The sequence below is a fragment of the Gossypium raimondii genome, chromosome 3, assembly GCF_025698545.1.
Source record: "Gossypium raimondii isolate GPD5lz chromosome 3, ASM2569854v1, whole genome shotgun sequence".
In the NCBI taxonomy this organism is placed as follows: Eukaryota; Viridiplantae; Streptophyta; class Magnoliopsida; order Malvales; family Malvaceae; genus Gossypium; species Gossypium raimondii.
The window spans coordinates 53,382,257-53,394,393 of NC_068567.1; the positions used below are offsets into that span (position 1 = coordinate 53,382,257).

Here is a 12,137-nt window from a genome sequence, read left to right on the forward strand (position 1 = left end):
ATGTTAATAATTAAAAAATTAAATTAAATTAAATTAAAAAATTATTTAAAATTATTTCTAAAATAAGCACACAACGAGCCAGCACCGATTGTTGACGTGACAATGCTAGTAAGCAAAATAAAAATAAATAGTTCAAAAAATATTTTTTAAAATAAGCACACAATGAATCAGGACAAATGGTTGTCCAGAACCATTTGAGTTTGGACAGCAATTTATCTATATTCATTCTAGAAATATAAAAACATAAAATTATTAAAAACATTATTTGACTAATAATTATAAAAACAAATTAGAAAATAAAAAAATTATAATAAAATTTATTATAAATGAATTAAAATCATAAAATTCTATAAAATTTTCCTCATTTTGGTTAAATTATTTGACTTATATAACTTCTGCAAATTATAGCTTCTGCCAATTGAAAAAGAAAGGCAAAAATATAACTAAAAAATTGTTAATCTTGATTTTATGATATAAGTAGTTTTTAATTTAAAATATAAAAATAATAAATTACTTTTTATAAATTTTATAAAAGTTTTCAATTTTAATTAAATTTTAAATTTTTAGAATTTAATTTAATGATTTTTATAATTTTTATTTTTATAAGTTAGAAATAGATAACATGTTTAGATCACATTGCATGAGATTTCCAAGCTACACATCAATATTTGATCTAAGTCATTTTGTTATGTTAATATACGTGATTATGGATGGATTTAGTTATAATATATGTAACGAAAGTCACATTGGTTATATTTTAACATGGTTATTGGACGAGATTGTTCGAATACCTTTTAGATATGATAGTAAGATTTTGAACTTATGAGGTTATATAATGACATATAATGATAGAGTAATTATTATATATTTTTAGAGGTCTTAGATTCAAACCACACTTCTCTCATTTTTTTCCTTTTAAATTTTCAGCAAATTAGGATGAAAAATCACATTAAAATAATTATTAAATAGAGTAAAAATTGAACAAGAATAGGTAGCTGCTCAAATGGTTAAACACGGTTGTTTCTTTTCCATTTAAATTCTTCTTTTCTTTTCTCCCTATTTTCTTTTCATCAAATTGGTCATTTCAATGCTAAATTTATTTTTTCTCTCAATATCAAATAAATCCTCGATAAATCGATTCTCTACCAATTGTTGAATTCACCGTTGATAACCTCTGTAATTTCATCAAGTTCGGTAAGTGCATCTCGATCTAAAGTTTAGAACCCCAAATTTAGTAGAATTTCTATCCGATATTGATCTTTCAAATCAATTAGTCGATCTTTCACGATTCTTGACGAATCTTTCGTTAATATCGTTGAATCTTGATAAACCTTAGAAAACAAACCTTAACCATGTACAAATATCGTTTGAAGGACTCGTTACAAGTGTATCAAACCATATTTGAACATGAGGGATGTCACTCAGAATCTCAGTGAAAGGTGTGTTCTTTTACAAGCAAATTGGGGCAAACCGTGCCTCGGGATAGAGCCACACAGCCAGCCACATGGGTGAGTGGGGCACATGACCATGTCCCCCTGAAACTTTAGGTTTTTCGATTCTCACACGGCTTAGGACTCTTCATACAGCCTGTCACATGACCATGTCTCCCCTACACCTTGAATTTGCAATTTCCACGCAGCCTCAGTCCGTTACACGGCCTAGCCACACGACCGTGTAACACCTCCACACGGTTTAATCACAAGATCGTGTGTCCTCTGTTTTCCAGATTTTATAGTTTCCCCCTATTTTTTAGATTTTATAGTTTTCCCCTATTTTGTTAGATTTTACAATTTCATCCATACTTTACAAATTTTACAGTTTTGCTTAAAATTTTATGATATATTCAGTTTAGTCCTTGACTGATTCCCAAATTATATTATTCAATTAAGTCCCTAATACTATGAATTATGTCAAAAATCCATAAATTGACTAATTGTTTTAATATGATGATTATATAATTGTATGAATTGTGAACAATAAGTATGACTATTGCTTCGATGTTTGCGATTGTACATATAGTATGCTTTATGACACCATTAAACCGAACACTTAATAAGCATGACTTTTGCTATTGAGTTGAATTATTGATGCATATTAATTGCTATTGTATCGAGCTGTTATAAGCATATTGATTGCTACTGTATTGTTCTGTTGAAAGCGTAATTAAACCGTATTGATCTGTTTGAGCTTGCTTTATTGCATTGCATGATGTGGTGCTCTATGTACGAAAGAAATGTTAGTAGCTTGTTTGCACCGTTTAGTTGTTTATCCACATCGTATTAGTAACTTTTCTTTGCACCGATTAGTAGTTTACCCACACCATATTAGCAGCTTTAATCTGCAAATGTGTTGTGCATCCACAACCTACTGGAAGCTTATCTGCAAAAACTTTTTATCAAGAAACTTAGGTGGCTCATCCACTCTTTTTATGATTAGTGGTTTATCCATATCGTACTAGCAATTCATTTGCAATGTTTAGTAGTTCATCCACATCGTGGTGTAAAGGAAGAGGAGTTTTGGGGAACTCCTATTATGGTGTGTAACGGTGGGCTAGGAACTTTTTCTGATAAATTGAAATTGCATTGTATTCATAAGACATACACATGACTATGAACACTAAGATGTTATGTTGATTAGTTGGCCTAAATTTCCGATATTCCATATTTCTAATTAAGTGTGAATTATTCTATGAGTTGATTATTCTGCTTGATTCATTTACTGTATGCACTAATTTTCTTTTAATTGAACTTACACTGAGCTTCATAGCTCACTTCCCTTTTATTTTTCCATCTTTACAAATAACCCACCAGGCTAGGACGTGGACGTGACATACGGAGAACTCAAAAAAATGTTTTATTTTTATCAAAGTATTATTTAACTTATTTTTATAATTCCTGTTATTTCATAATTATACCGTTTTATTTATTTTGTGGCATGAGACACATATTTAGGGTTTATTTAGCATACATAACATTTAAGCTTAATTTTAAAATATGGTTTTTATTTAATTAAGGCATGAAATATAACTTTATTAAAACCAAGTAAAAATTACTTTTCCACTACTAGATTATAAATAAATTTTGGAAGAATAAGGCTAAAACTAATTGGATTTTTTTAACTCGTGAGTTTTTATGAAAGTAGACAAAATTTTCTTCTAAAATAAATAAATGTTTTAAATTGACTATTTTATAAAACTCCGATCGTACCATTTCGGTGGCCGATGTAATCTCCTGAATTCGGGTCTAACGTCTAGGCCGGGTTGGGAATGTTACAATTATTTACTCTCATAAAAAGGTTAGCCCAAATTAAAAGTGATCTAATTTTGTTAAAACTTATCGGACTTTAGTTATTAAATAAAGTATGAGTCAAATATATGTAGATACTCAATTTAATTTTTCTTTTATTTTTTATTCATTTGTAATTTCAATTTTTGATGGATTTATTATCTCAATTATTTAATTTCTAAATATCTTGGAAGAAATTTTATATTTGGTACACTAGTTATTAAACATGAGTGATGAAGAAAACAAATGAATAAATTTTCCAGCATGCTACTCAGTAACTCTTCTAGGTTTTTGAAAATGGAAAAAGAAAAGTTAATTTCTATTCTATTCAATTTTGGAAAAAGAAATTGGACTTATTGCGTAGACGCCCCTTGGTTGTAAATTAAAAAAATCAATAATGTGCCACATGGCACTTTTTTACTTGTCAACATCCCACATTAGCTAAAAATTTAAACACGTTAGTGTTGGAAAAAATTATTTATCAAAAACATTTTGTTACACAATAAAATTTCAAAAAATTTCATTAAACTGAATATTTTGTTGTGTCATATAAGCAAATAAAATTTACCAAATTTAGTACTTGTGTTTTTAGTCTAGAAAGATTTGTTAAATCCTAACTATCTACAGAGTGACCTTCTCCATTATCCTCGAACCATCGATTGTTAAGAAAATGGGCTCTTATCATGAACCGAATACAGAATGAAAGCTAAAACTTTCCAATGAGGAAAATTCAATTTCTCTATAGGACAAAGCACAAAATTCGTAATTATGAGTACTCAAAAATATAATTTATTTGTAGCTAGATAAATTTTCTTTAAATTTTGGCAGAGTATCCACGTATATATTGTCTATCTTTTCGGCTACCCCATGGTCCCTATAAATAGGAGAAAATCACAAGAGTTCTATTAGAACATGAAGAGAGAGGATAATATTTGAATAGAAAATCCAAAATCCTTCTAGGACTCATGTGGGGGGGTATACACATTGGGATTTCCAATGTGTTGCCCACCCCTTATACCAAATGAGCTCATTGAGCCTTTTCATGTATTAGATACAATTATATGTGCAATCCCATTTTAATGAAAATTAAAACAAGCTCATATAATTATCCAATCTAATAACTAGTTTTATATTTCCAAAATATTATATATCTAATTAATTATTTCAATTAAATTATTTTCTCAACTAAATTTTAATTTTATCAAAGTCAAAACAACTTTATTGTGTTAGAATATATGAGTAAATAATTGAATTATCCTACTCAATAAAACTACGATAACTAATTAATTTAATTTTCAATTTGAACTTCAAGTATTTTAGTAAATTCAATTAAACAGTAACTTAAAGAAATTAAATTAATTTCCAAAATATCTCTTGTTCCTTTCAAGAAAATGCATTTACTGCATATAGTAATTCACACAATCTATTCCTCTTTCATCGTTTTCATTCATTTATCATATTGGTTCTAATTTGCAGTCCACACAGTGTCATGTTGAGCTAGCAGAGGGACCGATCAAACACATATATAATTAAGACTTAAACAAATTTTAATCAAGTTTCGACTCTTCGTCTATTAATTACAACAATATTTAGTCATGGAGTCAATCCACTAAAAGCACTATGATTGATCACCCCATTATATACCATTACAAAAGAAACTCTGCTTTATACTTTGTCCAATGACCTTGTCTTTAGTATTGTAACAACCCAAACCCGGCTTAGACATTATGGCCGAATCAGAGAGTGTAACAAAGGAGATTTTGGAAATAGTGTTAAATTAATAAAACTTTCTACAGTTGTTCGATAGATCATCCAAGTTTTAAAACCCATCTTCATTTTTATAACTATTACCGGAAGCGTTATTTAATTATTTCATTTGCTAAAACACAATTTACAGCGAAAGTCTAACAAAACCGTTATATTTTGGAAATCCAATTCGTATTTTTAGAAAAACCTTTGTTTACGTAAAACCGTCATTTTCATAAAATATTTTGTCAAACCATGCAAATAAACAAGCAAACGAAACCAAAACCAGCAGTTAAAAACCATACAATCCAGAGAGTCCCAGAAATTACAAAATCTCAATTAAATATGAAATTTTAAATAAAAATCATAAATTACTAAGTTTAAATAATTCTCGGTCGAGTGGTCACCGCAGAGTCTCCGTTGCAACAATCCGCCTAAGTCTGTGGACCTGAACAAAACAGACAAACAGATGTAAGTTTTCGTAAACTAAGTGTGTAACTCAACATAAATAGACATACCATACATACAAAAATCTCATATATAGTCAGATTCAGATTCAGATTCGGACTTAAGTCCTTTACAGATACAATTACATACAACAGATTCAAATATGCATGACAGATATACAGAATCCTACCCCCATCATCTACACACCAACTCTGACCATATCATCACACCATGTGGGGTTAAAAACACCCACCCAAGCCTACACACCACACTGTGTCATTACGACACATATTAGATAATATGCAGCCAAGCTGCCAGAATATAGGCGAAGGTCGCCATACAGGACATTTCCTCCACATATACAAAACTCATCCCAGTCACAGATACACTAATCCTATGCATAACATGCTCATATACAAATGTCATATATATATAATTAACAAAATAATGAAACATGTATAACCGTGTCCAACTTAAAACAGAATATCAGATCATATAATTTTAGGGATTGGTTAGCCCTTATCGACCCTACGGTAGGCCTACATTCAATTGGCACAACTCATGCGCCCTAAGGAAAATTTCAAAAATATGGGTCCACACACCTAGACTAGCCTTTCCCGTGTATCCCACACGGTCTGACCCAAAACCCACACGCCCTACTTGGCCTAGCCCAAGTGGCTCAGATGGCCATACTCACACTACCACACGACCGTGTCTTGCGCACGGCCATGCCCTCGTCAACCACACGGCTATGTTCCGTCGACAGTGTGGTCTTTCAACTTTCGTCGAAACTCGGTTTTCTGTATTTTGAGAACACACCTAGTACGATTTTGGTGCGAAATCACTTTCGAGACCCAAAATAGAGTACCTAATACCTTTAGCAACCAATTTACAAGTCTAACATGATTTAACCAAATACACAAAAACTGACTCACCGCTAACAAAAATAACCACAACCTCGAACCAGACCGTAGCAGTGAAATTTTCTGCCTCACAACCTTCGCCTAAACACAGATTCCATCGATTAATGGTTGCCAATTAACACCGCTAATATTTCAAAACCAACTATTAACAACAACAGAGTTCTACTTACCAAACTAAAAGGAGAACTCGACAATTCCAATAGCACGATCGAACAATAGATTCACGGACCGAATCGAAAAAGAAATAAAGTAGGGGTTTGTAGAGAAGAAGAAAGAAAGAAATGTTAGAAAGGGGAAAAAATAGAAGAAATTTGACGTCAAATTTTCTTTAGAGGAGAGAGAAAATTTTTAACAAAAAGAAATAAATAAAAAATAAAAGATATCCCACATATCCCTTATTTTTCTCCCACTAACCCACTAACTAATAACTCCCTCAGAATTTTAGCTCTACCGAAACTCTATCAGACAACCGAGCAAAAATTAACATTCACGCTTGCGCAGGGATTCGAACACAGGACCTCCAACACACTAACTCCCTTACCACTCAAACTAGCAAGCTTATTCTGATATGGATTAACAGACAGTTTTATATAAGCCCACTTAACAAGGGTAAGACTTGGATCTAAAAAATAACCAAAACTTGCTACAGGTAAGACTTGAACCCAAAACCTCACACACACACCCAGAACAGTCAACCACTGAAGCAGATACACACTTGTGTCAGGGCGTTACAATGCCACCCCCTAAAAGAAAATTTGACCTCAAAATTTACCTGATGAGAACAGATGAGGATACTGCTGATGCATCGAGTCTTTAGGTTCTCACGTCGCTTTTTCAGTGCCATGATTCCGCCACAAAACCATTTTACCAAAAGGATGAACTTCCTTCTCAGATTCTTAATATCACGATCTAGAATTTGAACCGGCGCTTTCTCAAAAGTCAAATCGGGTCTAACCTCGATCTCCTCAACAGAGACAACGTGAGATGGATCAGACCGATACCGCCTCAACATCAAGACGTAAAACACATTGTGGATACAGTCCAACTCCAGAGGTAACTCCAACTGATAAGCAAGCGGTCCCACATGCTTTAGAATTCGATACGGCCCAACAAACCTAGGGTTCAACTTGCCCTTACGATCGAATCTCAAAACTTTCTTCTACAGAGAAACATTAAGAAAAACGAAGTCACATACTGAGTATTCAATATCTCTCCTCTTTAAATCTACATAAGACTTTTGTCTATCAGAAGCTGCCTTCAGACGATCCCGAATCAGTCTAACCTTATCTTCAGCCTCAAAAACCAACTTAGAACCCAAAACCCGATGATCACCCAACTCAGTCCAACATAGCAGAGTACGACACACACGACCATACAAAGTTTTGTATGGTGGCATTTGGATACTAGACTGGAAACTGTTATTGTAAGTGAACTCAGCTAGCGGCAAAAAATCCTCCCATCTACCTCAGAAATAAATTATAGAACCCCAAAACATATCCTCTAGTATCTGAATCACCCTCTCAGATTGACCATTACTCAGAGGATGGAACGTAGTATTGAAGTCCAATCTCGAACCCAAAGCCTCGTGCAATTTCTTACAGAACTGAGAAGTGAAGCGAGGATTTCTATTAAAAATTATCAAAAAAGGAACCCTAAGCAGTCTTACGATCTAAAAAACGTAGAGCTTCGCTAACTTTTGCAGAGAATAGTCTGTCTAAACCAGAATAAAATGAGTGAACTTGGTCAATCGATCCACGATGACCCAAACAGAATCCTTTTTAGTGGGTGTCAAAGGCAACCCACTAACGAAGTTCATCATCACTTGTTCCCATTTCCATAAGGGAATATTAACGGGTTGTAGCAAACCCGAAGGCAACTGGTGCTCAACCTTAACTTGCTGACACGTCAAACAACGAGCAATGAAATTCGTAACTTCACGTTTCAACCCTGACCACTAATACAGAGATCACGATACATCTTATTACCACCAGGATGCATAGTATAAGAGCTACTATGCGCCTTCCTCAGAATCGACTGCATCAGATCAGAATCATTCGGCACACAGATCTAACCTCGAAAACACAAAACTCAATCTTTGTTCAGCCCAAAATCTGAAGTACTGCCACTCTTAATTCAACAAAACCGTAAACCCAGAGACTCATCCCCTAACTGCTTATCTCGAATCTAATCAATCCAAGTCGGCTCAACTTGCAATTCGGTTGACAGACCCCCATCATCAAACAGACTAAGACGAGCGAACATCGCCCTCAAATCAGTCATCGCTCTTCGACTGAGAGTATCGGCCACCACATTGGCCTTACCAGGATTATACTCTATCGTGCAGTCATAATCTTTGAGTAACTCAATCCATCGACGCTGTCTAAGATTAAACTCCTTTTGAGTAATGAGGTACTTGAGACTCTTTTGATCAATGTAGATGGTACACCTCTCACCGTACAGATAATGCCTCCAGATCTTCGATGCAAAAACTATAGCAGCCAACTTGAAATTATGTGTCAGATAATTCCTTTCATGAGTCTTAAGTTGTTGGGACGCATAAGGCACGACCTTACCATCTTGCATCAGTACACATTCCAAACTGACGTGCGATACATCGCTATAGACCACTAACTCTTTACTAGATTCAAGATGTATCAGAACATGAACCTGAGTCAGAAAAGACTTGAGCTTCTTGAAGCTCGATTACTGTGCATCATTCTAGACAAAAGAAACTCCATTGCGTAGAAGCTGAGTCAAAGGAGCTGCAATCAGAGAGAACTCTTCAACAAAACGCCAATAATAACCCACAAGACCCAGAAAACTGGGATCTCTGATACATTCTTAGGCTGCTTTCAGTCAAGCACAGCTTCAATTTTTCTCGGATCAACTCGGATCCCTTCAACAGAAACCACGTGCCTCAGAAAAGTTACCTCTTACTCAACTTAGTGAAGAGCTGCTTCTCTCGGAGTATCTAAAGCACTACTCTAAGATGTTCATGCTCATCCTCAGTCTTAGAGTAAACCAGAATATCATCGATGAAGACCACGATAAACTGATCCAAATATGGCTAAAAGACTCGATTCATCAGATCCATGAATGCAACCGGAGCATTCCTCAAACTAAAGGGCATAACTAGAAACTCGTAATGCCTATAACGAGTCCTAAGTAGCATCTATGCTGACGATACCTAGAATAAAGATTTATTTTTTAGAACACCGATGCCCCTCGGAACTAATCAAACAAATTATCGATCCTTGGAAGTTGATACTTATTCTTTACCGTCACTTTATTCAACTACCGATAATCAATACACATCCTCATGGTGTCATTCTTTTTCTTCACAAACAGAATCGGTGCCCCCCACGGAGACACACTAAGGCGGATGAAGCCACGATCCAGAAGTTCTTAAAGTTGAACCTTAAACTCTGTAAGCTTCTTCGGTGCCATGCGGTATGGAGCGATAGACACCGGAGTTGTACCTGGTAGAAGCTCAATGTTGAACTCTACTTCTCGATTCAGAGGTAAACCGGGTAACTTTTTAGGAAAGATATCTGAAAAATCCCTCACTGTTCCGATCTCCCCAATAAAAAAATCCATAGAAACAGAAACACTAACAAAACCATATAAGTCTCATACCCTTTTCGAACCAATTTTTCAGCCACAAGAGCGGAGATCACATTGGATAGATAATCTCGACGCTTATTGATCACAACCACTTCCTTATCATCCTCGGTCCTCAGAACGACCCTCTTAATCGCACAATTCAAATTGACTCGGTGCTTAACCAACTAATCCATACCTAAAATTAAGTTGAACACCCAAAACGGTAACTCTATCAGGTTTGCCAGAAATATGACCCCTTGCACTTTCAACGGAACATTCCTATAAAGTTTATTAACCCGAACAGACTGCCCCAACAGATTCAGTACAGTGATTTCACTAGAAATGCTCTCAACAGATATTCCTAGGTTTTTAGAAATAGAACTAGCTATATAAAAGTGTGTAGAACCTATGTCTATCAAAGCAGTATAAGGTGCATAAAAAATAAAAAACGTTCTGGTGATAACATCAGGAGCATCTCTATCCTCTTGGTGTCGAGCAACATAAACCAGTGCAGGCCGCCTCGCCTCAGTGTAACTAGCACCTCTGCCCGGTGCTCTCTGTCCTCGGCCTATACCATTACCACAGTTAGCCGGTCCACAGCCCCTAGGTGGCTACTGAACTGCCCTCTGAGGCTGTACAGAACCTGGTCCTGAAGCTTGTATTTGATCAGCCCGCTATGAACTCTCTCTACTACAATGCTCAAAAGATTCACACCTAAGACAATACCCTAACCTCCTCCAACACTCACCCGGATGTCGCCTACCACAATTATTACATGGTTGAATCCCAGTAGAAGCAACAGGAACCCTCACTCTAACTGGCCCATCAGGTCTGACCCGTTTCTTAGGCCTATGAATAGAACTAGAAGGTTCTCAATCCCTCTTATTTTTACCTCTCTCTTGGTCCCTATTCTAGTGCTCTACACGCTTAACCTCTTCGGCGATTTTAGCCTTATCTACTAGAACCGTGGACTTTCACTCCCTCTGCGGAGCTATCAGAACTCTCAAATTATCCCTCAAGCCATCCTCAAAGTAAACACATTTTTTATACTCAAACGTCACCATGCCTCGAGCGTAGTGGCTAAATCTCAGAAACTTGGCCTCATACTCAGCCATTAATGTATCACATTGTGTAAGATTCATGAAATCACGCCTACGACCATCCACATAGCTCGCCCCCACATACTTCCTCGAAAAAACAGTCTTAAAGAAGTTCAAGTTCAAATGATCCGGCTGAGTACCCTCCTCAACCGATAACCACCACTGATATGCCTCGTTAGGAAACAAGGATACTACACCCTTAAGTTTCTACTCGAGAATATAGTCTATATTATTCATAATCCTCTCGGTGACCTCCAACCAATACTCAGCCACAGTAGGGGCGACTCCAGTGGCACCCCTAAACAGCTTAGCACCATTGGGCTGGAGTCGTTCACTTACCGACCCACGACCTTAGATCCAGAATGGGGCCCAACGACCCTCTCTAACACCCTTAACATGGCTTGGGATAGTGCGTCGTCCCTAGTCGAACGGCTTTAAGACCAAGTCTCAGTAGTAGGCAAAACTGGTGTCTCACTCGTATCTAAATTTGGCATACTGCCCAGAGAGGAAAACTCAGCTCGAGCCCCCTACGGCCTCTACCACACCCACGAATACCATGACCGCGAGTTCCACGAGCGTTCATCGTAAATTTTTAAATTTTATCTATATTATAAAATTTTATGTATCAGTTCCAGTAATTATTAACAGATATTTTATGCATAAATTATCAGAAGTTCGGAAATATTTTCAGACGTTTCAGTCTCTAACTAACTCAGTACAGTTTCAAAAAGTACTAACTACGGTGTTTTCAGAATATTCTATCTAAGTTCAGAAATACTTACAGGATCGGCGCTGGAAACTCCGTGTACCACATACTTTCTCAAACTATCCAAATTATTTAAAAATTAATTCTTTTTGAAGCACAATTTTGGAACCTAAAATTCACAGCCCAAATTTTGTAACCTGGCTTTGATACCACTAAATATAACACTCCAAACCCGACCTAAACGTTATGGCCGAATCAGAGAATGTAACAAAAGAGATTTTGGAGATAGAGTTACTTTAATCAAACTTTCTACAGTTGCTCGATAAAT

General features: G+C 35.7%; 1 protein-coding gene across 1 annotated transcript; it reads right to left on the minus strand.

Annotated features, from left to right (window-relative positions):
- Positions 1-5,433: 5,433 nt before the first annotated feature.
- On the minus strand, positions 5,434-11,686 carry LOC105795960 (uncharacterized). Its single transcript, XM_012625607.1, has 10 exons — positions 11,600-11,686; positions 10,982-11,310; positions 10,752-10,852; positions 10,200-10,571; positions 9,818-9,966; positions 8,609-9,067; positions 8,140-8,354; positions 7,683-7,860; positions 7,269-7,559; positions 5,434-5,478 (listed from the first exon to the last, which is right to left on the minus strand). The coding sequence occupies exons 1-10, from the start codon at positions 11,684-11,686 to the stop codon at positions 5,434-5,436; spliced, it is 2,226 nt and encodes a 741-aa protein (XP_012481061.1).
- Positions 11,687-12,137: the final 451 nt, after the last annotated feature.

Coding starts and splice junctions, on each gene's coding strand:
- LOC105795960 (XM_012625607.1), bottom strand. CDS start 11,686: ATGAACGCTCGTGGAACTCGCGGTCATGGTATTCGTGGGTGTGGTAGA. Junction 10,853..10,981: donor CTGATAGCTCCGCAGAGGGA/GTGAAAGTCCAC, acceptor TTCTATTCATAG/GCCTAAGAAACGGGTCAGAC. Junction 7,560..7,682: donor TTTTTGAGGCTGAAGATAAG/GTTAGACTGATT, acceptor GTTTCTCTGTAG/AAGAAAGTTTTGAGATTCGA.